The sequence below is a fragment of the Crinia signifera genome, chromosome 11, assembly GCF_055691185.1.
Source record: "Crinia signifera chromosome 11, ASM5569118v1, whole genome shotgun sequence".
Classification (NCBI taxonomy): Eukaryota; Metazoa; Chordata; class Amphibia; order Anura; family Myobatrachidae; genus Crinia; species Crinia signifera.
Genome location: NC_139227.1, coordinates 63,683,028 through 63,708,863, shown reverse-complemented (window position 1 = coordinate 63,708,863; position 25,836 = coordinate 63,683,028). Strand labels below are relative to the sequence as shown.

The 25,836-nt window shown below is 46.4% G+C and overlaps 1 protein-coding gene across 3 annotated transcripts in view; it reads right to left on the bottom strand.

The window, feature by feature from the left end:
* The window catches only part of RELA (RELA proto-oncogene, NF-kB subunit), an 85,541-nt gene that overhangs the window by 12,393 nt on the left and 47,312 nt on the right, over nucleotides 1-25,836 (bottom strand). For all 3 annotated transcript variants that reach the window (XM_083164288.1, XM_083164289.1, XM_083164287.1), the window contains 2 exons: nucleotides 1,788-1,879; nucleotides 1,557-1,688 (listed from right to left, as the gene is read on the bottom strand). In XM_083164288.1, coding sequence (XP_083020414.1) covers nucleotides 1,557-1,688; nucleotides 1,788-1,879 — 224 coding nt within the window. The remainder of the gene's footprint in view (nucleotides 1-1,556; nucleotides 1,689-1,787; nucleotides 1,880-25,836) is intronic.

The window sequence follows — 25,836 nt, the reverse complement described above, 5'->3', positions numbered from 1 at the left end:
TGTGGCAATCTCAATTATCATGACACTTTAATAAGACATCATATTATTCAGCCAATTATATCCTACCAGCCAGCAAGAGCCAGCTGGAAAAACCTCTGCAGCTCAACACACACAAGTTTTATTAAAATGGTATCTTCAACTAGGACATCTGTCAGTTTGCCATGGGACTTAACTACAGGTAAGGTGTTCAACAAAACATAAGTGATTATAGACACCTCTTATAGTTCAGATCCGAGAGGTGTTTAACAGAAGATCTTCTGGCTCATTTTCGATCTATAATGGCTGCAATTTTTCATAGAAGGAGGTAATTTTTTTTATGCAATTAACGCTTTAAATCCTTTACGATTATCTTTTGTTACTACATTTGTGGGTTTATGGACCAAAAAGCAGGTAGAATTTTTCTAGCAAAGTAAGGCACTTCTAATGTAGTATGTGAAAAGGAAAATCTATGATCCAATTTATAAAATCAGATAAGCTGTAAGAATGCTTATCAAGTATGTTATTACTATATATTGGGCATATGAGGCAGTCTGTTGAATGGCACCATGTGAAGTCTAAGGTGCCCATACACTTCTCCGATTTGGAATGATTTTGCCAGATACTGACTGATTCGGCGCGAAATCGGCCCACATCGGAGGAGTTTGACACATACAGTCGGACCCTACAGATTGAACCTGCTGCAGGTTCAATATGTCAGATTGGACCCATCAACGGCACATCGAGGGTGCTTTTTGGCTCCCACGATGTGTTGGTCCGATTCGTAGGTGTGTTACAGTGGTGAATCATTGCTGTCACACACCTATGTGCAGCAGCAGCAGCTGGGAAGCGACATTCAGGCAGAAGGGTCCGTGTGGCACAGGGTTCCTGCAGTGCTGGGCAGTAAGTCAGTGGATACGTGTGGCAGCTGGGAACTAAGTAGCGATATTTGCCGGGTGGCGGCGCAGGAAACACTGCTGAATTTGAAAAGACTGGCCAGACGCTGATTGGCTACCAGCTCCCCGGGAATATACATGCAATAAATCACATGCAAATTATTGCATGTATAATTTGGCACAGCAAGTGCTAAATCGTAAGCAGCCTCCCGGGGAGCCTCTCAAGGGCAAACTGGTCCAACTTTTCATTAGGACAAGTCGGATTAGTGTATGGGGGCTTTTAGGAGGTATTGATAAGAAATGTGTGGGGGGAGTTGAGAAAGAAAAATTCTAAATATAAACAGATGACATAACTACACATTAGTCACCACAATTCACACACACACACACACACACACACACACACACACACACACACACAACACGATGAAACCATTTAAAATGCAATCTTCCTGGAAAACTTCTATAGGAAACACTATGATGACTTTTGTGGAATCTAGTGTGCTGGCTGTGCTGTTTGCTTACTCACAGAACTTAAAGTTGTCTGTTTGCACACATAAAATGATCATTAAATGAACAAGATGGTTGTCTCCAAAATCTTTGACAGGTTATTATTAACACCCATCAAACTACAGGAATTTAGTATAAGATTATATGCAATTGGTCTGAATCCAAATCTCTTACGGTTGTCATAAATGGGCTGGGAAACCACAAATTGCAGAGGAAGAAGTGTCCCGCTCTGGTCACGTATGTAAACTTGAAAACAGAGGCAAACAGTGTTCAGGTCATAGTCGGACTTGAGATCTTCCACAGGGACTGAAAGGAAAGAAAAAAAAGTTGAAAAATAAAAATGGGAATAGAAAGTGGACAGAGTAAAAAAAGGAGGATATATTATTGTGTATACTTATGCATTACCATTAAAAGGATTATTGTTTGTACGAAGACGCTGGGCAATGGCATCCTCCACTTCCCTCTTTTTCACACACTGAATGCCCAAGTTCTGGAAACTGATTTAAAAAAAAATTATAATTATAGATTTAAAAAAACACGCACAAAGAAATACTATCTACCAACTGAAAGAGGTCTCTACTAGTTTGATTCCTCCAAAAGTCATCACAGAATATTTGTAAAAACGAAACAAAAAAACAGTCTCATAAGAAAGTATATTTAAAATAATATAAAATTCCTAATAATAGTCATAGTAGTAATACTCATGGCTCCCACTTCCACAAATAGACTTAAAAACACAAGGGGCAGCACATGCACACAAGTTTAACCCCTTCATGACAGAGCCAGTTTTTGCCTTCCTGACAGAGCCCTTTTTTTTCAAATCTGGCATGTATCACTTAAGTGGGGATAACTTTTTTTTGCTTTTACTTATCCTCGTGACACATTGTACTTCAAGTTAGTGGTAAATTTTCGTCGATACAGTCTGTGTTTTTTTGTGAAAAATACCAAAATGTCGTAAAAAATGGAAAATTTTGCGATTTGCAAAATGTTAAATTTTCTGCTTGTGAGACAAATAATCTTACCACTCAAAATAGTGAATAACTAACATAGACCATATGTCTACTTTATGTTGCCATCATTATTTCAACCTCATTTTCATTTTTTGGACACTAGGAGGCTTAAAATATGAATAGCAAATTCTCAAATTTTCAAGAAAATTTCAAACTCTGATTTTTTTAGGGACCAGGTCAGTTATGATGTGACTTTGAGTGACTTGTATGTGAGACACCCCCATAAATGATACCATTTCAAAAACTGCACCCCTCACAGTATTCAAAACAGCATTTTGGAAGTTTGTTAACCCTTTAGGTGTTTCACAGGAATTAAAAGAAAGTGTAGGTGAAATTTCAAAATTTCATTTTTTTTGCAGATTTGCAATTTTAATACATTTTTCTAAGGAACACAGTAGATTTTACTAGAGAAATGTGACTAAAAATTGATTCCCCCAATTCTTTGGTTTTCATAAATATCCTATATGTGGCCCTAGTGTGCACGGTGACCAAACCACAGGCTTCATAATAGAAGGAGCACCTACTTGATTTTGGAGCCTCCTTTTTATGAGATTATTTTTTAGGCACCATGTAGGTTTCTAGGCACCATAAGATGCTAAAAGTTAGGTACCCCCCCCCACAAGTGACCCCATTTTGCAAACTACACCCATCAGGGAATTCATCTAGGGGTATAGTGTACATTTCAAACCCCCAGGGGTTTCACCAATTGTGGTACAACTGGGCAGTGAAAATGAAAAAAATTAATTTTTCATTTTCACAGCTCAGTTGTATCAAAGTTTTTGAAAAATTTTGAGCCAGATCTGCATTTTTGTGTAAAAAAATTTAATTTTTTACAGAAAAATGCAGTTCTGGCTCAAAATTTTTTATTTTCACAAGGAATGAAGGAGACAAAGCACCCCAAAATCTGTGCCCCAATTTCTCCCGAGTACGGCAATGCCTCACGTGTGACCAAAAAATACCAGTTGGGTGCATGGCAGGACTCAGAAGGGAAGGAGTGATTTTTGGTGGTGGAATGAATGGTGGGTGCTATGTCGTATTAGCAAGACCCCCGAAGCACCAATACAGTGGAACCCCCCCACAAGTGACCCCATTTTAGTCACCAGCTTTGGGAGGGGGGCTGGCGCTGCGGCTGGCGGGGGGGTGGGAGGGGTGCTGGGGCAGCCGGGTGGGTGGGAGGGAGGGGGGCTGCCAGGTGGGAGGGGGGGGCTGGCGATCGGTGGTAATCGGTGCGGTATACACACACACATATATATATATATATATATTATAAGGGCACGGTAGTGCCCTTATATTAAGGCTGAATCCAACGAACGGATTTTTCCCATAGGGAACTTTTCGGATGGGGGCATGGTGTTTGAGGGACTGCACCTCAAAAGTGACTGGGCGTACTGAGCTGAAATTTGGCATGTACGCGTAGAATCGTCAACCGGTGCTGCATGCCAAATTTCAGGGCGAAATATTAAAAAATGACCAATTGGGAGCGATCTAAACTTCCAACTGTCAGTTTTTTTCTGACACTCCAGAAATGACACTTTGTCACCCATGTTAGTCTATGAGGGGTTTTTTGGGAAGGCATAACTCGGGGTAGGGGAACAATTGAGACTTGGGGTTTGTTTTATTAGGTAGATATTGTCCCAGTGGAGTGCCTTTTGGGGTTGAGGATTTTCAGATAGGTACAGTTTTTTTATAATTTAGTGAAACGTCCCCCATTATAAAGATAGGAGCTCCAACTTGTTGCGCATGCGCAAATGCCACCACCAGGGGGAGTACTCAGAGAGGCTTCACTTGCGTCTACCAAGATGGCCGACTGTAAAGCAATACGAACTGCAGTCAGGTCTAGCAAGTATTTTACCTGAAAATGGGTACATTTTAGAATGGCCAGGTCCCCTGGTTTCCTGGGACACACTCTACCAGCTAGCGCTACTGCACAAGCCCGGCTACCCCGCCATCCATAGTACCACACGCCGCACAATCTCTCCATGGGGGGGGGGGGGGGGCGTGGCCTCACGAGGACTGGGCATGCGGCGAGTGTCCGCAGTAGTAGATCTCTCTATGTACGCTCTCCTGGTCCTGTCACCCTGCGGCAGTCAGTGTGCTTTCAGCTGCAGGGTGACAGGGCAGCAGGGAGAGCGTACATACAGAGGTCTACTTCACAGTGGGGGGCGGCGACCAGGGGGCGTGGCCATGAGAGGACTGGGCGTGCAGCTACAGTCCATACAATACTGTTCACTGGGGGCTTCCGGAGGCAGCAGAATGTGCAACTATATGTGCACAGTAATGGATCTTTGTATGTATGCTCTCCCTGTCCTGTCATCCTGCAGCAGAGAGTGGCAGACAGTGTGCTTTCAGCTGCAGGGTGACAGGACAGTGAGAGCGTACATACAGAGGTCTACTTCTGCACCCTGCCTGTGCGAGCAGGGGGCGTGGCGATGAGAGGACTGGGCGTGCAGCTACAGTACATACTGTTCACTGGGGGCTTCCAGAGGCAGCAGAATGTGCTACTATAATATGTCCGCACTAGCAGATCTCTCTATGTACGCACTCCCTGTCCTGTCATCCTGCAGCAGAGAGCGGCAGACAGTTTGCTTTCAGCTGCAGGGTGACAGGGCAGCAGGGAGAGCGTACATACAGAGGTCTACTTCACAGTGGGGGGCGGCGACCAGGGGGCGTGGCCATGAGAGGACTGGGCGTGCAGCTACAGTCCATACAATACTGTTCACTGGGGGCTTCCGGAGGCAGCAGAATGTGCAACTATATGTGCACAGTAATGGATCTTTGTATGTATGCTCTCCCTGTCCTGTCATCCTGCAGCAGAGAGTGGCAGACAGTGTGCTTTCAGCTGCAGGGTGACAGGACAGTGAGAGCGTACATACAGAGGTCTACTTCTGCACCCTGCCTGTGCGAGCAGGGGGTGTGGCGATGAGAGGACTGGGCGTGCAGCTACAGTACATACTGTTCACTGGGGGCTTCCAGAGGCAGCAGAATGTGCTACTATAATATGTCCGCAGTAGCAGATCTCTCTATGTACGCACTCCCTGTCCTGTCATCCTGCAGCAGAGAGCGGCAGACAGTGTGCTTTCAGCTGCAGGGTGACAGGACAGTGGGAGCGTACATACAGAGGTCTACTTCACAGTGTGTGGGCGGGCAGGGGGCATGGCCACGAGATGACTGGCATGCAGCTGCTTTATACACTGGGGGCTTCTGGAGCAGCAGCAGCAGCTGCTGGCTGACTGTCTTATTTAATACTATATGTCTGCAGTAGTTGATCTCTGTATGTTCCCTCTGCCTGTCCTGTCACCCTGCAGCAGAGAGCGGCAGTGTGCTTTCAGCTGCAGCCTGCAGGGTGTCAGGACAGGTAGAGAGTACATATAGAGCTCTACTTCAGAGTAGGAATGTCTGCAGTAGTGGATCTTTGTATGTATGCACTCCCTGTCCTCTCACCCTGCAGCAGTGTGCTTTTAGCTGCAGGGTATCAGGACAGGGAGAGTGTACATACTGAGGTCTACTTCACAGGGGGGGGGGCATCGATAGTGTAGAGATATTCAATGGATGACCATCGATGTTTTTAAATATCGATGGTCATCCATTTTCTTTGTTTGATTGGTCTGTGGGCCAATCAAAATGTGGGGGCGAGGCTTCGCGGGTGCCGGGGGCGAAGCTATGCTTCGTGTTCCGGCACCTTGGGGAACATGCCAAATCAAAACTACCGTATTTGTTTAAACTTGACATCGAAGGTGGGAAAACATGTGGTTCTCCCCCATCGATGGCAAAACTATTCAACATCGGCCATAAACCATCAATGATTTCTAATCATCCATGGTCGATGGCAATCCCTAGTACCTACATACACTGGGGGCTTCTAGAGGCAGCAGCGGCTGATGGCTGGTTTATTAATACTAGATTATACTGCAAGTGTCCGCAGTAGTGGATCTCTGTATGTACGCACTCCCTGTCCTATCACCCTGCAGCAGACAGGGTGCTTTCAGCTTCAGGGTGACAGGACAGGAAGAGCATACATTCAGAGATCTACTTCACAGTGCAGACACTCACAGTATATTATACAGAGATCTCACCCGCGGCAACCACCCCCCACCCCTCACCCCCTTCTTACCTGTGGGGCAACCCCCCCCCCTGTGGCCTGTGGCAACTGTCCCCCCTACTCACCTGCGCCCCCCCTCCCCCATTCAATCGTGGCTCCACCCCCTGTCTCCCACCCCACACTGAGCTCTGGTGCTGACCCTTGTCCCCCCTCCCATTCCAAACTGGGCTCTGGTGCAGGGCCGCCTTCAGGGGGTTGCTATGGGGATAACTGTCCCGGTACTGGCAAAGAGGGTAGGGCCCGGGCCGCTCTATCCCTGCAGCACCCCCCTTCACAAACAGCTAACGTCTGGCCGCCAGTCCCCTCAATAGTGGTGGGCCACTGATCAGCCGCAGCCCACCACACAGAGACAGCCTACTTCCATCCATCATTAGTGACAGCTGCCCCGGCCTGCTTTCTGACAGTGATGAGGCCAGTGCAAGGTGCTCCCTCCTCCCCTCTGCCACACCTCATACCAAATTAGTTAATTTGATGAGGCGAAGCAGGAAAGGACATTGACAAGATGTATTAACATCTTGTCTGCCGAAGCAGGGAAGCGCAAACTCTCCCCTCCTGCGATGTTCCCTTAAGGAGACAGCGCATCAGTGTGTCTCCTTCCCCCCAGCTGACTGGACTGGGCATGCATGGGATATCGCTACTCACGCAAGATCTCCAGTGCAGCCCAGAGCCAGCAGCAGGGACACCGCTGTCCCTGCTGTGGAGATAGGGCTTCACCAGACTGCTGCTGGTGAAGCAGATAGCATCAGCGGGTGCCCTGCATATCGGCCTGCTATCATTTAGATAGCAGCGCTGATATGGACAGGGGCGCATAGTGTCCCTTTCATTCATAGATGGGGAGAAGGGGTATCAGTGCACATAACGTGTGCTGATACCCCTTCTCCCCCATAATGAAACTTCAGACACTCCATTTTATCACTTTTTGAAGTTTGATACATCTGGACCTGAATTGTTTTTCTTTTAACTTAGGGACCCATTTATCATGTAACGCATTTATAATGCGATCTGGGTGGAATGTTACTGCCCAGGATTGCATTGTAAAATGCGATAGTAGTGCTGGGATGTATCCCACAAGTGCAGGGACAGGGCTCTGAAAGGAACCTGTCCCTGCAATGTGCTGATCCAGAAGCCGGGGTCTGCGCATGTGCGGTTAGCGCTGACCCCCAGCTGACCCCGCTGATTGCACTGCCCCGGCAGCAGTGCGATCAGTAGCCCATAGGCAACAATGGTCTATCGCCATCTCAGAATGACAATAGCCAGGGATGCAAAGCACTGCTGCCCAATGTTGATACATGGGGGATGCAGGAGGGATCGGAGATTGGAGTATTGTTTAATAAATGCGGCCCTTAGTCTCTCGATCTCTCATCTCCTTTTTCTGTTAGTCCCTATATTTTCCAGTTCACCTCTCTGTGAGCTCCCCTAATATCTTCTCTTCTTTAGCCCCCTCTGTCTGAATCTTTTTTTTTTCCTCAGTCTAATCACCTCTGTCTCAGCCACCTTTCCCTGAGTCCCTATTTTCTTGAACTGTGTCTCCACCTTTCCTCAACCCGTCTTTGTTAGTCCCTATATTTTTCACAGTGTCTCTAAATCTCATAGCTTATTTTCTCGTAATCACTATTTCATACCTCCCAACTTGTAGGGAGACCAAGGAGGGACACAGTGAGGCGCGGCTAAAATTTTGGGGACTTGGCCTAATTAAAGGGGGTGTGGCCTATACTTGCAGCTCTCCTGTGAGGCCACGCCCCGTTTTGACGCTATAGGGGCATGACCCAGAGGCTATGTGAGCCTCTAGCCATACCCCCAGCCCCCTGGCAGCTCAGCAGCCGATAGGGGGAATCCCAAAAGCCCCCCCCCCCCTTCGCCGCAGGACACTGCTGGCCGCGAGAGGGATGCGGGAATGTCCCCAAAAACCGGGACATTCCCGCGGTAATCGGGACTGTTCGGAGGTATGCTATTTTTTTCTACTGTGTTTCTCAGCCAACTTTCGCCTTATTTTTCTTCAGTGTGTCCACCTGTCCCTCAGCCCCCACTCTTTCAGTCCCTATTTCTTGCTGTCTTAACCTCTCCCTCAGTTCCCCCACTCTCTCTTAATCTCTATTTTCCCCTCAGTGTCTACACCTCATCCCTCTTTATCCATGAGTCCCTATTTGTCTCAGTATCTCAACCTCTCCCTCACCCCCCTCTCTCACTCCCTATTTTTTTCCTCTGTCCCTTCACCACTCATTCAGACCCACCTCTTTCTGTGTCTAAATCCCTCTTTTTCCATCAGTGTCTCTGTGAGGTTAGCAGGCTGACCGTAAGACTGTAATTATGATATTTTATTATTTGTAGTGAAAAATGTACACTTTAGTCAGTCTGTACCCTGTAGTCCTATGTATGTCTGTATTTCCCAGGACTTTATTCATGTAAGCATTATACCATTGAGACCATTTGCCCGTGGTTACGTCACTGCCTCCAGGTAATGTTCTTAGTAAACTGTGATGGTATCATGAATAAGGGATTTGTGACTATGAAGTTAATTATGGCAGTCTTCCCAAATGCGTATTACTTAAATATTGTAACTGTGTATGTGGAGACAAATGGTCCGGCTAGAAGCGACCAAATGCTTAGATTAGAATCTGTTCAGTTTGTGTATAGTTTTTGGTTCAGGGATCAAAGGACCTCTTTATAGGCTGTTTAGTAACAGAGACAACAGGTAGTGGCAGAGACATACACTTCCCCCCCAAATAACAAGAAGCTAAAGGCTGGATAACACCAGGGTCACTCTCCAGAGAAGAGATCTGTTTACATGAAGGTGTGAAATCCCTCACATACACAAGCTTCAAAGCCAGATGAAGGGAGTGAGTTAATCAGCCCCTGGACAGGTAATAGGAGACCCTGTTACATTCATGCAACTGCACCCAGCATAGGAAGGGTTAAGAATTCCTGAGGGAGGGGGAGAGGGGTGCCTTTGGGATGTAAGTTGGGGTTTTGCAGGAAGAGAGGGGAGAGAATTGATGGACTGTCCTGGACTAAGAGGTTATGCTCTGTCTAGGTATCGTGTGGACTTATATGCTATCACTGCTGTGGGGATTAAGTGATAGTTTGCCCTGTGGAACTGATCTGGGACTGTGACTATACAAGGACTGTCTGTTTGGGCCTGCTACCTGAATATCTTTCTACTCTGCAATTTACCTTTGCCACTGTTTATTGTCTATTTGTGCGTGCTGTGGAAAATAAACCATTCTTCTGGTTTCATCTGCTCGGTGTCTGAGTGATTGAGGAACTCGTACCCTCACATTTGGCGGCAGCGACAGTGGGATCATTCAGACACCAACCATCGAGCACAGAAAGCACAGAGGACAGAGGATCAGACCATATGTAAGGAAACGGAAAATGCAATAAGGTGATGTTCAGCAAGTGAGCAGGTGTCATTCCTGTGGAAAGGGAAAATGTTTCCAAGGAAAGAAAATCGATGCCTCAAGACCCCTGGAGCGGAGGAGCTCAGGGACGGAGGTTCTTCAGTGTATCGGCAGGCTGGGAAGCCGGATCTGTTATTTATTGTCAGGAAAATGCAGTATATCTGGGAGTACTGGGAAGAAGCTCAGCAGATGGTCAGCGGGTGGAGAGTATCCAGCATACAGGACAAGTTGTGTTACCTGGGGGATGCATTCCTGCACTGTAAAGGTCAGGCCACCTCGTGGAATCTGCTGGGGGAGCCAGAGTTTGTAGAATTCACAGAGGAAGTGATTGCTACAGTTACCCAGATGCTACAAAGAGGACAATATTCTGAGGCTGAAGGACAAGTCCAGAATAAATTGATGCCCCAGATAGAACCAGAGAAAGGGTCTAGAAGGGGGCTACTGCAATCTGGGCAGACAACCGAGGGGTCTGCCACGGAATTAATTGTTACCGCAAGAGAAGGGTCGTTGTCAGGGGGGCCCCTAACTGCCCTTGAAGAAATGAGTATGGAGGAGCTGATAGCAGAATGTCAGCTGCGAGGTATACCCATCCAATCCTGCACTCGCGGGGAAATCCTTCAGCAGATCCTTCGCGATCAGGGAGATCCTACAAAAGCATTTACCGATTATCGGGCATGTATCCTTTATTTCGGTGCACAGCTGAGTGTGTGGGAACAATTGGAGTGTCTGGAGGAGTGCTTTATTGTGGCAGAGGAAGAGGCGATTGATCGCGGGCTCCTGGATACCCCAGCATGGCAAGATCAGTGTCGCAAGGGGCGTGATGAAAGGCACCGCCTGCAACAGCTTCTCCCACAGCCTAGGGGAGAAGCTGCTCAGTGTTCTATACAGGGGAAGGTTATCCCCAAAATGAAGGAAGTGAGACCTCTGCGCCAGGCACCCCGGGAGGAGCTGCACTACTGCTTCCCTTTTGCTGAGGTGGGAGGTGCAGAATTATTAACCTTCTGCCAGGGGATTTATGAGGACTGCGTCCAGGAGGAGATCACCGTGGTTAGAGGAGTATCCGACAACATCCAGGCCACCAGCACACCAGTCACAGATGACGTCGTGTTTCGGTCTGCCCAGCATACTCAGCTGGGGAAGGAGGCTATCGCGGAGAAGGAGGTGTGCGCAGAAGTAGCTGCAGGTGAGCATCTGGCTTTTAAGGGGACAGAGCTGACACAGCCTGTCCTGCAGCCACCAACGGAATTGTTTGTGATGGAGGGTCCCTCCTCAGCCCTGGACATTGAGACCAAATGCTGGACTGAAATTTGCCATGCCCCTAGTTTGGGTCTGGGGGAGGAAGGACATGACGGGGTGGTGGAAGTGCCAGGGCCAGAGCCCCTATATTGGCCTGCTGTTTGGCCCCTGTTCCGTGGGCAAGAGGGGGAGGTGGAAAGTGGTCCCCGCCCCATTGTGCCCGAGGCAAAAGTATTAGTAGGTTACAATGTTGCAGAGGGGGGGTACCCAGAATCCGAAGAAGAGGAATCGCTACATCCCTTGTTAGTTCCAATGTATGACTTAGACTGTAATCATGCCCTTGCTGGTTCGGCAAACCAGCCGCCTTTTACAAGATGGGTTTGGTATGATGTCACCCTGTGGGACTCCGGTGGTACATCCAAACCCCAGATTCTCGGCTCTGCATCCCGCTATTCCAGGTTGTTATTGGTTCCTGAGCAACTGGGCACAGTGACTAAAGATGTAGGGGGAGGAGTGTGAGGTTAGCAGGCTGACCGTAAGACTGTAATTATGATATTTTATTATTTGTAGTGAAAAATGTACACTTTAGTCAGTCTGTACCCTGTAGTCCTATGTATGTCTGTATTTCCCAGGACTTTATTCATGTAAGCATTATACCATTGAGACCATTTGCCCGTGGTTACGTCACTGCCTCCAGGTAATGTTCTTAGTAAACTGTGATGGTATCATGAATAAGGGATTTGTGACTATGAAGTTAATTATGGCAGTCTTCCCAAATGCGTATTACTTAAATATTGTAACTGTGTATGTGGAGACAAATGGTCCGGCTAGAAGCGACCAAATGCTTAGATTAGAATCTGTTCAGTTTGTGTATAGTTTTTGGTTCAGGGATCAAAGGACCTCTTTATAGGCTGTTTAGTAACAGAGACAACAGGTAGTGGCAGAGACATACACTTCCCCCCCAAATAACAAGAAGCTAAAGGCTGGATAACACCAGGGTCACTCTCCAGAGAAGAGATCTGTTTACATGAAGGTGTGAAATCCCTCACATACACAAGCTTCAAAGCCAGATGAAGGGAGTGAGTTAATCAGCCCCTGGACAGGTAATAGGAGACCCTGTTACATTCATGCAACTGCACCCAGCATAGGAAGGGTTAAGAATTCCTGAGGGAGGGGGAGAGGGGTGCCTTTGGGATGTAAGTTGGGGTTTTGCAGGAAGAGAGGGGAGAGAATTGATGGACTGTCCTGGACTAAGAGGTTATGCTCTGTCTAGGTATCGTGTGGACTTATATGCTATCACTGCTGTGGGGATTAAGTGATAGTTTGCCCTGTGGAACTGATCTGGGACTGTGACTATACAAGGACTGTCTGTTTGGGCCTGCTACCTGAATATCTTTCTACTCTGCAATTTACCTTTGCCACTGTTTATTGTCTATTTGTGCGTGCTGTGGAAAATAAACCATTCTTCTGGTTTCATCTGCTCGGTGTCTGAGTGATTGAGGAACTCGTACCCTCACAGTCTCCACCACTCCCTCAGTCCTCTTTATCTAAAGCACTATTTTTCAGTGTCTCCAGGTCTTCCTTAGCCATCCTCTTTCAGTGTCTTCACTTCTTTTTGAGTCCCTTTTTTTTCTCAGTGTCTCTTCCTCTCCCTCACCCCTTGGTCTGCGTCCATATTTCCCCCTATGTCTCCTTACTCTTCCTGAATCCCTCTTTGTCCCTCAGTGTCCATCTCTCCTTCTAAGCCCTCTCTATCTCTCTATGTCCCTATTTTTTTCCTCCGTGTTTCTAGCTTTGTCTTAGCCCCCTCTCTCTAAGCCAAATTTTTCCTACAGTGTCTCTACCTTTCCCCCAGCCATCTCTTTCTCTCTCAGAATTGCAGTTTTCCCCTCAGTATCTCCACCTCTCCCTGAGCTCTATGTCTGAGTCCATATTTTTCTTTAGTGTCTCCACCTCTCTTTTATCAGTTTGTTTCAGTCCCTATTTTCCCCTGTTTCCACCTCTCCTTCAGCCTCCCCCCTCTCTCTTTCTCTCTCAATCCCTGTTTGTCCTTCAGTGTCCATCTCTCTTTCTGTCCCCATTTTTTTGTGTCTCCACCTTTGTCCATAGCCCGCTCTCTCTAAAGCTAGGATGATGAATCAGCCTTTTGGTCAATCTGCAGACCTTACCAATCGCCCACTTAATGTGTCGTGCCTGCATATGTCCTGCCAGCACAAATGCTCTCCCTGCATATTTATTAATAAAATTTCTTATATAGCGCACACGTATTCATCAGTCCCTTCCCCAGTGGAGTTTACAATCTATGTTTAATGCATACATTGCTCTCCAACGCTATTCCTCATCCCTAACTGCAAATAATACTCTTTTACTATACCTCTTATGCTGCACCCCTTTCTTGCAGATTGCTTTCCTACACTATTCCTCACCTTGTTACCCCTCCCAGCACACACTGCTTTCTTACTCTCAGCCTCACTCTGCAACCCATCCCATCCCACACTGCTCTCCTTTACTACTACTCACCCTACACCACCTCCCTGCACATACTGCTCTCCTGCTTTACCCCTCACTTTGCAACCCTTCCAGGCACCCACTGCTGTCCAAGATCACCCTTTACCCCCACCCAGCACACATTTGAACTACACTATCCCTTCCCCTGCACACCCTGCTCGCACACACTGCTCTAGTGCATTATCCTTCACCCTGTACACTCTCCTCCCCTTTACCCTAAACCCCCTGCTTGCACGCACTGCCCTTCTAAACTACCCCTCAACCTGCATCCTCTCCCCTCACACACTGCTCCCCATACACTACACCTCACCCAGCACCCGACCCACACACACGCACTGCTCTACAACAATAATCTGCACCTCCTCCTCCCAACAATTACTCCCCCTCCCACCACACACTGCTCTCATTTACTACTCCTCACCCTACACACCTCCCTGTACATACTGCTCTCCTAATCTACCCTTCACTCTGCAACCCCCTAGCTGCACCCACTGCTCTCCTGGGACTCCTAGACTACCCTTAACCATCAACCAGTGCAAATTGCTCTTCTACACTACCACCCACTCTGCATTTCCCTCCCCTCACACCTTGCTTTTCTACACCACTCCTCACCCTGTAACCAATATCCACACAGATACTGCTTTCCTACACTACTTTGCTACACCTCCTCAAAGGCCATCTTGAATTTCACTGGGGGATTTTAAACATGGCACCATAAGCAAGTAGATCACAGCTCATGTTGCCATTTTTAAAATGAGCTATGCATTCTATCCTACACTACCCCATACCCTACACCCCTTCACTGCTCTCTTATACTACCCCTCACCTTGTACCCCCTCCCCTTATACACTGCTCTGCTACACTACCCATCAACTTGCATCCTCCTTCCGTATATTGCTTTCCTATACTTCCCCTCACCTTGCACCTCCACACCCACACTGCTATCCTATGCTACCCCTTACCCTGCACACACTGGTCTCCAACACTACCTCCCACCAGGTTTTCTGTTTCATGAGGGGACAGCCCACTCATTGGCTGAGAGTGGAAGGCATAGCTAATTTTAAAAATGGCAACATAAGCTGTGATTGACTTGCTTATGGTGTCATGTTTAAAATCACCCAGTGAAATTCAAGATGGCCATGGGAAGCTAACAGCAGCTCATCATGTCATCATCTTTCCTCCTTGGGCTGGATTAAATTAGCCTGTGCAAGGCAGGGATAGGCTGTCCGACAGTGGAGGAGGAGGTGAGAAGACAACCTGAAGAAAGTAGACAGCGAGGAAGTCCTGGACGGCTGGTTGCTATGCACAACAGCTTAAAGCCCCCCCCCCCCCCCCAGGTAAAGATGCGGAGGAACTCATGGATGGGCAGTGGCCATGCTTAATAACTGCTACCCTCAAGGTGAAGATAGAGGAAGAGGGTGCCACAAGCCTTGGGGAGGGGGCAGCCCCTTAGGTGAAGATCACATCAGATGCCACCAGCTGTCTATAAGCATATAAGAGCTTATAGACAGCTGCTTCCCAAGTGAAGGTGTAGTATAATACATTTTTACAATATTCTGAGTCGTGTCTTTATTTTAATATTGTTTTTACAGGCAAAACTCGTGCCAGCAGGACCTTTATGTCTGGACATGCTTGCACTTGTGGATCTGCAAGTGCCAGCATGCCGGGGCTGGCCTTTATTAACCTGTATGCTACCTGTAAATGTACCATGAACTCTGCACCCACTGGCACCAGTGGAGTAGGGTAAAGCTCTGGTGGGGTGAACCTATTTCCTTTTTTTGGGCCCTACTCTCCAAGGAAATCTAGCCCTAGGCTTACCAGTTTTGGGGCTGGTTAATGTGATGTTGGAGACCCCACACAGAGTGTCCCCCTGCTATGGTATTACCCCTCTGGCTGGTTCAGCCGGGTGCTGTTTTTTGGAAAACAGGAGCAATCCAACACTGCCCCCTCCTAATTTCCTTAACCAAATCAGGTAGAGAAGTCTGGGGCTCATTTAGGAAAGCATGCTGGGCTGGAAGGGCATGTTCATTGAATCTTGATGGGGCATGGTGTTTGAGGGGCTACACCTCAAAAGTGATTGAACCTACTGAGCAGAAATTTGGAATATAATTGTCACCCAGTACTGCATGCCAAATTTCAGGGCAAAACATTTAAAAAGGAGTAATTGGGAGTAATCTAAAATTTCAACTGTAACCAGCTGCTGCCACCTCTCCCCTTCCTGCATAAGCCACCACTGGAATTCTTTCTTCCTCTCAGCACCATGCACACTGGAGGTTCCTCCAGCTTCAGTCAAAGGCTGCTGCCGCATCGCACCCCATCTCCATCAGCCAGTGCTGGATTTCTCACCTCCTCTCCCAGCACCATGCACACTGGTGGCCTCCCCCCCTCCCTGCATCCGCTGCAGAGGCAGCAAAGTATTTTGACTAAAGTTATAAGTAGAAACAATTCTGCTTGGTAAATAAAAAATATTTAAGCATTTTGCACAGAACAGTGATACGAACATTTTCATTAAACATTTAGAAAATAAAATCTTTATTCTTACAGTGAATTATTTACATTTCTGAATTAAATAATAAATTAAAAAAAGCAATGAAATTCCATAGACAAAAAACCTTACGGTTTCACATGTCCCATTAAGGCTTCTTACACATGATCTGGCATTTCTGAAACCTGTTGTAACTCTTCCACTCAAACGCCAAAAAGCAATGAAATTACGATCATTAAGGCTGACGCCTTAATGGACGTGTTCCTTGCGCAATACAGATATGGTACGCCATCACAGCCTGTGGGTAAGTGCAGATTCAGCACTCTCACAGAGTGAGATTGCTGTCACTCACACAATGGTGGAGCTGCTAATTCACAGATTTGTGTGCTCATTGGAATACACACATGCAGTCTATGCAACTGAAGGTCTGAGCAGTTATGTGGCGCACTCATCCTAATAAGTACCTGCAATCATCTAAAACTGTCTAGCCCACTGAGTTACTATAGTGTTCATTCTAGCACCCGCCATCTTTGAAAACCCATGCAGTTCCGCTTCCCTGCCTGGGGTGTAGCTGTCTGCTGTAGTGCTTCTAGTGTGATCTGTATATCAGCACTGCAAACCAGACCTGTGCTAGAAACACTACAGCAGATAGCAACACCCCAGACAGGGTAGAGGAACCGAGTGCTAGAATAAACACTATTACTAGAACTATCCCACTGAGGGTCCAACATCTTTCACACTCACTACATATATCCATTTCATTTAGTATTCACATACAGTTACCAGAAACATCTTTCATAATTGCAAAAACTAGAATACTCCCAACTACTATGCATCTACACTTTCTTCTCCTATACGCCTTCAGGCTGCTCTGTCTTCCCCGATACCTACTGCTGTGTGTATTCCCTCATCTGCAACAATGTGTCTTTTCCCATCTGCCCTGCCCTGTCTTTCCACACAGATGCCACTGTTTCCTTCTATCTGTGTCACTGGCTTCCCCTCTATTAGTGATACTCTGTCTCCCCCTCCATCCAGGCTGCTCTGCCTGCCTCATCCATGACAGTGTCCTTCCATCTGTACTGCTGTCTCCCCTCTCCATCTGTACTGCACTGTTTTCCCTTTATCCCCTTTGCTCCAAACCCCCTCCCCCATCAGTGCTCTTTCCTCCAACTGCTCCTCTGTTTCCCACCCAATCGCATCACTCTGTCTTACCTTCCCCACTCTGTGCCACTCTTTTCCACCCATCTGCTTTGTTAGTCCCCCATCAGTGCTGCTTAGCCTTCCTACCATCTACGCATTTCTATTCCTCCCCATCCGCACCACACTGCCTCCTACCCAATCAACACCACTTTTACCCTATCCTCTGGGCTATGTTTACTGCTCAGACCTTCAGTTGCATAGACTGCATGTGTGTATTCCAATGAGCACACAAATCTGTGAATTAGCAGCTCCACCATTGTGTGAGTGACAGCAATCTCACTCTGTGAGAGTGCTGAATCTGCACTTACCCACAGGCTGTGATGGCGTACCATATCTGTATTGCGCAAGGAACACGTCCATTAAGGCGTCAGCCTTAATGATCGTAATTTCATTGCTTTTTGGCGTTTGAGTGGAAGAGTTACAACAGGTTTCAGAAATGCCAGATCATGTGTAAGAAGCCTTAATGGGACATGTGAAACCGTAAGGTTTTTTGTCTATGGAATATATATATATATATATATATATATATATATATATATATATATATATATATATATATATATATATATATATATATATATATATATATATATATATATATATATATATAAAAATATATTTTTTCAGTGCATACTGTACATTTTTTAACTTTTTCTGCAGCTTGATGCTGCTGCTGCTGCTGCTGCGGGGGGGAGGGGGGAGGAGGGCAGCGCTGCGTGCGCTCCAGACGCTCCGGGGGAGCTGCTGCTGCTGCCGGGTGAGTGCCCGGCGGGGTCGAGGGGGGGCTGCACATCGGTGGTGATCGGTGCTGTACTTGACAGCACCGATCACCAGTGAATCCCTGTGTTACCGAGCGGCTTAGCCGCCGGTAACACAGGAAACGCTGTGAATGGCTGTTCAGATTTGAACAGCCAATCACAGCGATCGCCGACCGGGGGGGGGCACCCCTGCCCCCCCTGGGCGGCGAGGGGGGATGTCTGCTGTCAGGGACAGCAGACATCACCTAACTGTCACTGCGTCTCTAGACGCAGTGACAGTTAGAAGTCATGACGTATATATACGTCATGTGTCGGGAAGTACTTCCCGACCATGACGTATATATACGTCAAATGTCGTGAAGGGGTTAAACTTCGGTTGTTTTTGCCTCCCAGAACAATTAAGACCGTGGGCGTTTAATGCCGCCCCAGTATGAGCTGTCGCCCTGACTCAGACTTTTTTTTAAAGGAGAATTAACTTACAAGGCATGGTTTCGCCTTGTAAGTTAATTCCCCTTTAAAAAAACATCCAAGTTCGGCGGACAGCTTGCACTGCCGCTGAAGTCGGGCGGCATTAAATCTCGCCCTGTGTCTGAGAAGCAAGTTAAACAAAAGAAGAAAAATAAAAAGCAGGCAGAATTGACCCAAAATTATGGCAGAGTAGCATTGTGAAGTTGGATACCCCACCACACTACTCATCTGTGATGACTGCTAGGTTATCAGGGCTAAATGGGTATCCCTGGGTGAATTGAGAAGCTAATTGGCTGTCGCCATAAGAGGTTGTTACTAGAATGGGCCTTGATCCGCTACTGCTGTCAGATAATCAAAGCAAATGACAACAAGCATTAATGAGCAGGTAAGAGGTAAACAGTCTTTATGGAACAGTCCCAAGGTTTCTACAAGGAGTGTATTTCTCTTACTGGACAATTGATCATTCGGGTACTTGGAACCGTTCCATCAACTATCGTAACCTTGACATAGAAGCTGTGTTTACTGAGGACATTGCCATCTTGGATCGACTGAATATTTTCCAGATTCCTACCTCCAGCCGCAACCAGTGTGCTACATCATTGTTGGCCATTGGGGACTTATCAATATGATCCGATGCAGGTTCGGTACTTGTTTCCTAACAGAGCACCCAGATTGATTACGTACGCAAACGTACTGATATCGCATCACGTATAGTAGTAGCATGCAATGCGATTTTTCCCGTTCCCTGTCATTCCCACCCCGTCAGATCCTCTCAGAAAGCACTCTGAGGTGATATTCTGTCGTGAGAAGAAGCATACCTCAGAGAAGGGTGGTGATTTTTGGAGATTCTTTAATATTTGATTGCGATTATCGAGATGGCTGGACATATTGTCACTGCCGCAGACGGAGGAGGAGGCTTTCGCCTTATTCCAAGCACATGATCTGCTTCCATTGGCGCTGAATTGTGCAAATGGCCACGCGATGCACCTTTCTTTAAAGGAGTTGATGTGGAGCTGCCATGTGAAAGTGTGCTGGCTGAAGGTGAGCCTGAGAGCAGCACACTGGTTTCCAGGGTGCCGCCTGTCGTTTGTGACCATGCTGTGGTTCATTTATTCGTGGGCCCAGGAGCTCACCTCTATAGAAGGGATGCAGTTAAAATCCCTACAAGGACAAAATCCCTACAAGGTCAAAATACCAACATATAGAATGTACAGGTGAAACAGTCAACATGACTTTGGGTCAACAGGTCGACATGGGTTTTTTCACTGTTTTTTGACCCAACATGTACCGATAGGCGGTATTTCTTGCCCTACCATGCACTAGGGTGTGGTGGGAGAATAGTGTTCCGAGCGCAGCGATGCACCGTGCCCGAAGCATTGCGAGAGAAGCGAGGGGCTGCGTTTCACTTCCAACTGTGTCCATGTCGACATTCGGGTAAAAAAAAAAGTGAAAAAAAAACACATGTCGACCTCGCGACCTGTCAACCCAAAGTCATGTTGACGTTTCACCTGTACATTCTATATGTCGGTATTTTGACCTTGTCGGGATTTTGACCGTCGGGATTTCATACCGAATCCTTAAAGAATATTGCAGCTGGCAGCTGGACATAAAAAATAAAATAAAAAAATGTTGTCCTCTAGAACCACTGGATGTGGAAGGCGTGCGCAATGGACATAATCGCGCAGCCCCAGCGGAGGATTGGTGGACCTGGTCACATAGTTGAAGTGGAAGAGACCCTTTTCGTCAAGGAGGAAAAACAATGCAGGCCGCATTCTTCCACAGCAGTGGATTTTCGGAGGGATATGCCGGGAGACAGGACAGTGCTTCCTGCAAATGCTTCCCAGGCGTGATGCCACAACCAGCAGAATATAGAGCCGGGCACCACAATCTATACAGACTGCTGGAGGGCATACTCTACTGCCCAACTTGAACTGGCTGGTTACCAGCATTTTACGGTAAACCATCTGTTCAATTTTATTGACCCGGCCACAGGGATCCATACCCAAAATGTGGAATGACTGTGGGGTGCATGTAAGTGGCGCAATAAGCGCCAAAGAGGCACTGCTCGTCATGAACTGCAGTCATATCTTACAGAGTTCATGTGGCGCAAAACATTGGGAGTGGAGGACCCTTTCCTCAGCATAATTGAGGCCCTGAAGCTCCCCCCCAAGGACGATTAATTATGATTTAATTTATTATTCTTTTTATTCTTCTTGTTCTGTAATCCTTACTGTTTCTGATTTTAAAGTTGTTATATTTTAATTATTAATGAATGTTCTTAATTATTTATGGTACATTAATCAAATTATTTAAAGTAAATTAGTTTAGTTAACACATGTCGTCATTACTGTGTCAGCCAAATTATTTTGCAGGTGTGAATGTGTTCCTAAAACACCAGCACTGTCCACGCCACCCTGAAGCGTGGCAAGCGCAGCGAGCCCCGCGAGGCGTGGCGGAACGCGTCCTCAGACCTTTTCATACACCCATGACATATCATCACATGGGTGCTTGTACAATGAAATATCGCATCGGGTGCCATGCGATCCCATGCAATATTTCATTGTATAAGCACTCCAATGCACATTGCATCGCACAGCACTATACACGCTACGGGATGCAATTTCACTACGGAGAATAGCCCAGTACACTAAATGCGTACTGGGCACCCTGCTAGGAAACAAGTACCGCAGGTTCATTTTAGGCTTTATTATATGTGGTGCTCCTGAGCATATTTTAATCTAAGTTTTATCCTGTGCTTGTGTATATTCACATTAAATTGTATTTTTTTGTCATTCACTAGTCACTCTTAACTGAAGGACTCTCCATTAAACCATAAGAAACAAAGGTACTTATGTAGTATCTGGGCTGCCGATTTTGTGATTGTATGCCTTACCTTAAGGCATACAATCAGATGCGATGCGATGCTGCATAGGATTCAATGTTAAGAAGGTCCTGTTATTTCCCCACTAGCCAAGTGGGCATAGAGTTGATTTTATATAGCATGGCGAGCGCAGCGAGCCACCGAGCCCGAAGCGTGGCGAGCGAAGCGAGCCCCGCGAGGGGCCGCATATTTCTTAAAAAGTATTCTGTGTCCGCTCGCCACAGGTTTATATCCAACTCCATGCCCACTTGGATAGTGGGGAAAGGAAAATTACCTCTTTTTCCCATTGAATTCTATGTTAAAATGGACTCAGACCATTTTAACATTGAATCCTATGGAAAAATCTTGACCATTTGGTCGCACGCGATGCGATTTCTAAATCGGACGCCCAGATACTACATAAGTACTGAAACAAAATTATCTGGTCTCAAAGAGGAGACAAAGTTTGAACTCTTTTGCATGAATGCCAGGTGTCATGTTTGGAGGAAACCAGGCACCAATCATCACCAGGCCAATACCATTCCTACAGTCAAGCATGGTGGGGCAGCAATATGCTGTGGGGATGATTTTCAGTGGCAGGAACTGGGAGACTAGTCGGGATAGAGGGAAAGATGAATGCAGCAATGTACAGAGACAGCCTGGATTAAAACCTACTCCAGAGCACTCTTAACCTCAGACTGGGGTGACAGATCAACTTTCAGCAGGATAACAACCCTAAGCACACAGCCAGGATATCAAAGGAATGGCTTCAGGACAACTCTGTGAAAGTCCTTGAGTGGCCCAGCCATAGACTACACTTGAATCTTTGAATCGCTGGAGAGAACCGAAAATGGCTGTGCACGGATTCTTCAAATCGAACTTGATGTGAAAGGTGCTGCAAAGAGGAATGGGGGAAACCGCCCAAAGATAGGTGTGCCAAGCTTGTGGCATCATATTCAAAAAGACTTGAGGCTGTAGTTGCTGCCCAAAGTACAGGATTGCGCAAAGGCTGTGAATACTTATGTACATGTGATTTCTTAGTTTTCAAACAGGGTGTGCTGGCTCCTCCCCTCTATGCCCCCTCCCACATCTCAGTCCAGGTAACACTGTACCCGAAGGAGGAAAACATACTTGAGAGACGAAACTAAGATACAAGTGGTGAGACAAACGAACCAACACACCATTTATAACGGAAAACAACAAACGGTTGTAATAACTTGCAAGATAAGTTTCAATTCCACCTGCAGAATGGTGAACCACTGAGGAGGGCGCCCAGTATCCCTTTTGGATTCTGAGAAAAGGATTTACCGGTAGGTATATAAAATCCTATTTTCTCTATAAGGGATACTAGGTATTCACTTAGTACTATGGGGACGTCCCAAAGCATCCAGAACGGGTGGGAACGTGGTGAGACCGTTGGACAGGGTATCAATCCTGTAGAACTTAACAAACATGTTCTTTCCAGACCCAAGTAGCAGCTCGGCAAAGTTGAATGGCCGAGACCCCACAGGTAACCGCCCAGGAGGAGCCCACAGATCTAGTTGAGTGGGCCTTAACAGAATTCAGAACAGGCAAAGCCGCCAAAGAATAAGCTTGCTGAATAGTCAATAATATCCAGCGAGCATTAGACTGCTTTGAAGCAGGACAACCCCTTTTTTGAGCGCCATACAACACAAAAAGGGAGTCAGACTTCCTAGTCCCAACTGTCCTTTTAAGATAAACCCTTAAAAGGATGGACAACATCCAAAGATTTAGGAATGTCCGAGGAACCAGACCAAGCTGGAACAATCATCGGTTGGTTAAGGTAAAATGCTGAAACTAACTTTGCCAAAAACTGCGAGTCCTGAGCTACGATCTGTCTTTGAAAACCTTCAAATAGGGGGACTTACACGACAAAGCCCCCAATTCAGAGACCCAGTCGAGGCCAAGGCCACAAGCTTGACCACTTTCCACGTAACAAAATTATCCTTAACGGAGTCAAACGACTCAAACCAGGAGCACTGCAAAAAGGTCAATACCAGCAACAGGTCCCACGGAGCCGTGGGCAGTAAAATAGGAGGTTGGATGTGCAGAACACCTTGCAAAAACATCTTAACTTTCGTAATCATTACCACCTTTTTCTGAAAAAAGATGGACAAGACTGAGGTCTGCACCTTGATGAAGCACAAACGCAGCCCCAGAAACCAGAGGAACCCCGCCTTTATGAGGAAATCGTCCAGGTAAGGGATGATGTTGATCCCCTGTACCATTACCTTTGTGAACATCCTCGGTGCTGTGGACAGCCTGAAAAGCAGGGCATAGAACTAGTAATGATCCTCCAGCAGGGCAAACCATAGGTTTGCCTGATGGGGCGGCCAGGTACTCTCTTTGCAAGTAGGAGATTACAGCCCTCAATTACTCCATTCTAAACTTGAACACTCATAGATACGGGTTCAGTGATTTGAGGACAACTCTGAGGTTCAGAAATGGGCTTACCAAGCTGTCTGGCTTAGATACGACAAATAGATTTAAATAATAACCCAGACCTCTTTGGGGAGAAGGGACCAAGACAATGACCCTGGTCTAAACAAATGTGGGGTAACACCAGAACGGCCACTAGACTACTATGGAACGATTTCCCTTGGACTTCCAGGGCAGTCCCCAGGAAACGATTAGCAAAAAGTGTGTATTTTTGCGGAACTATCTAGATCCGATCCCGATGCGCCCGTGATGGTGGAAAAGACGGTCGGATCGCTGGTTTCGCCTAGCAGATAGATAGATCCCATCCTAGCACACACTGACATGGTCAGGTGCCCGGGTGATGGAACAAACTAATGCTCTAAATACAGACTATATACATTGGTGGCAACAGTGGGCATGCATGGGAGAGCAAACATACCAGGTTGTTGTTCTGGGAGACAAAAAGAGGGGGTGTTTTCAGGTTTTGTGCGCTTAATAAAACAAAAGCTGCTAAATACACCATACAATGAGTGTCATCCAATTACACCCAATAAAACAAATTGAAGAGACAAAAAAACGTAGTAGGTGTGTCCAGCGCTAAAGTTGTTCCCATCCACTAATCACACCTGATGTGAAAATGGTAAGTAAAACAGTCACCATATACCAGTCCAATTTTCAAAGGTCAATCAAAGGCAATGATGTAGGCAATGATGTAGGGAGCAGCGTCCTCAATTAATCCAAAGATCATGCAAAGAAACAAGCAGAGGATAGTGCAAATAACGTTTTTAAAATAAACAGGATTTAATAAAAATTTTGCACTTACAATGAATAAACATAAACAAGCATGAAAGGGATATCCTTAAGGCAAGGCAGCATACACCGTTGGTAATACAAAGTTACTTAGTGGCACTAGGTCCGGACCAGTGACCACTCGGTACCTTGTTGGGGAAGCCGTCCTGACCAGGGGAATCCAGTTCAGTAGTCCACACTTAACGCGTTTCGGTATAAATACCTTCGTCAGAAGTGTGGAGATGCATACTACTGCGGCGTTTAAATAACAGCCGAGTGTCACTAGTGTGACGTTGAATTGCGGTGTCCGGAAGCGCTAGGCCGGAAGTAATATGGCCGTGCGTTCCAGACGCCTGAGAATGCGTTCCACTAAAATAGTGGACAGCGGGGGTTTGTAGATTAACCCAAACAGGTTACTTTAGATGCATATGTAGTAATGGGGACATCAATGGTGTGGAGGCATAAATATAACCTGCTAACAAGTGTATTTTTAAACTTGGATATATTCGGCCATACAGATACAAGAAAAACCAAGATGGCCGTGCGTGTCAATCACAGATACGAAACTGATTTGCGTTCCACTGCGAATTTATAATCATTACGAGTGCTTAAATGTTCCTAATTTATGGAACAGAGATACCACATTATACAAAATGCATCGAAGGGTAATATGTGAACAATAAAAATACATTTAAAATTTCATAAACTTCACGTCTTGACAATAAATACAGAATGAATCTAAAATTTCGTATACATAACACCATAATACTATTTCCATAAAAAATGATAAAACCAGGAATAGAAATGTGTTGCTATAAAAAATGCCTCAGTTCGAATTCAACGTTTAACCCATTGGGGACAATGGTTTTCAAACGGTGAACCCAGCGCATTTCTGCTTGCGAGAGACGTTTTTCTAAGTCCCTTGTGCGCCAAACTGGGGTTATGAGTTGTATCCCCCAGAAATTGACTAAAAAGCATTCTTTGGAGTTATGAATTTTTTTAAAATGCATGGACACATTATGAGTTGCTAATCCCTTTCGAATATTATAAATGTGTTCTGCTGTGCGGACTTTTAATTGGCGGGAGGTTTTACCGACATGCCACTCCAAAAATGTCATATATTTGTTGGAGTGTGCATGTGGTCTTTTTTATGTCGGTAAAACCTCCCGCCAGGGACTTAGAAAAACGTCTCTCGCAAGCAGAA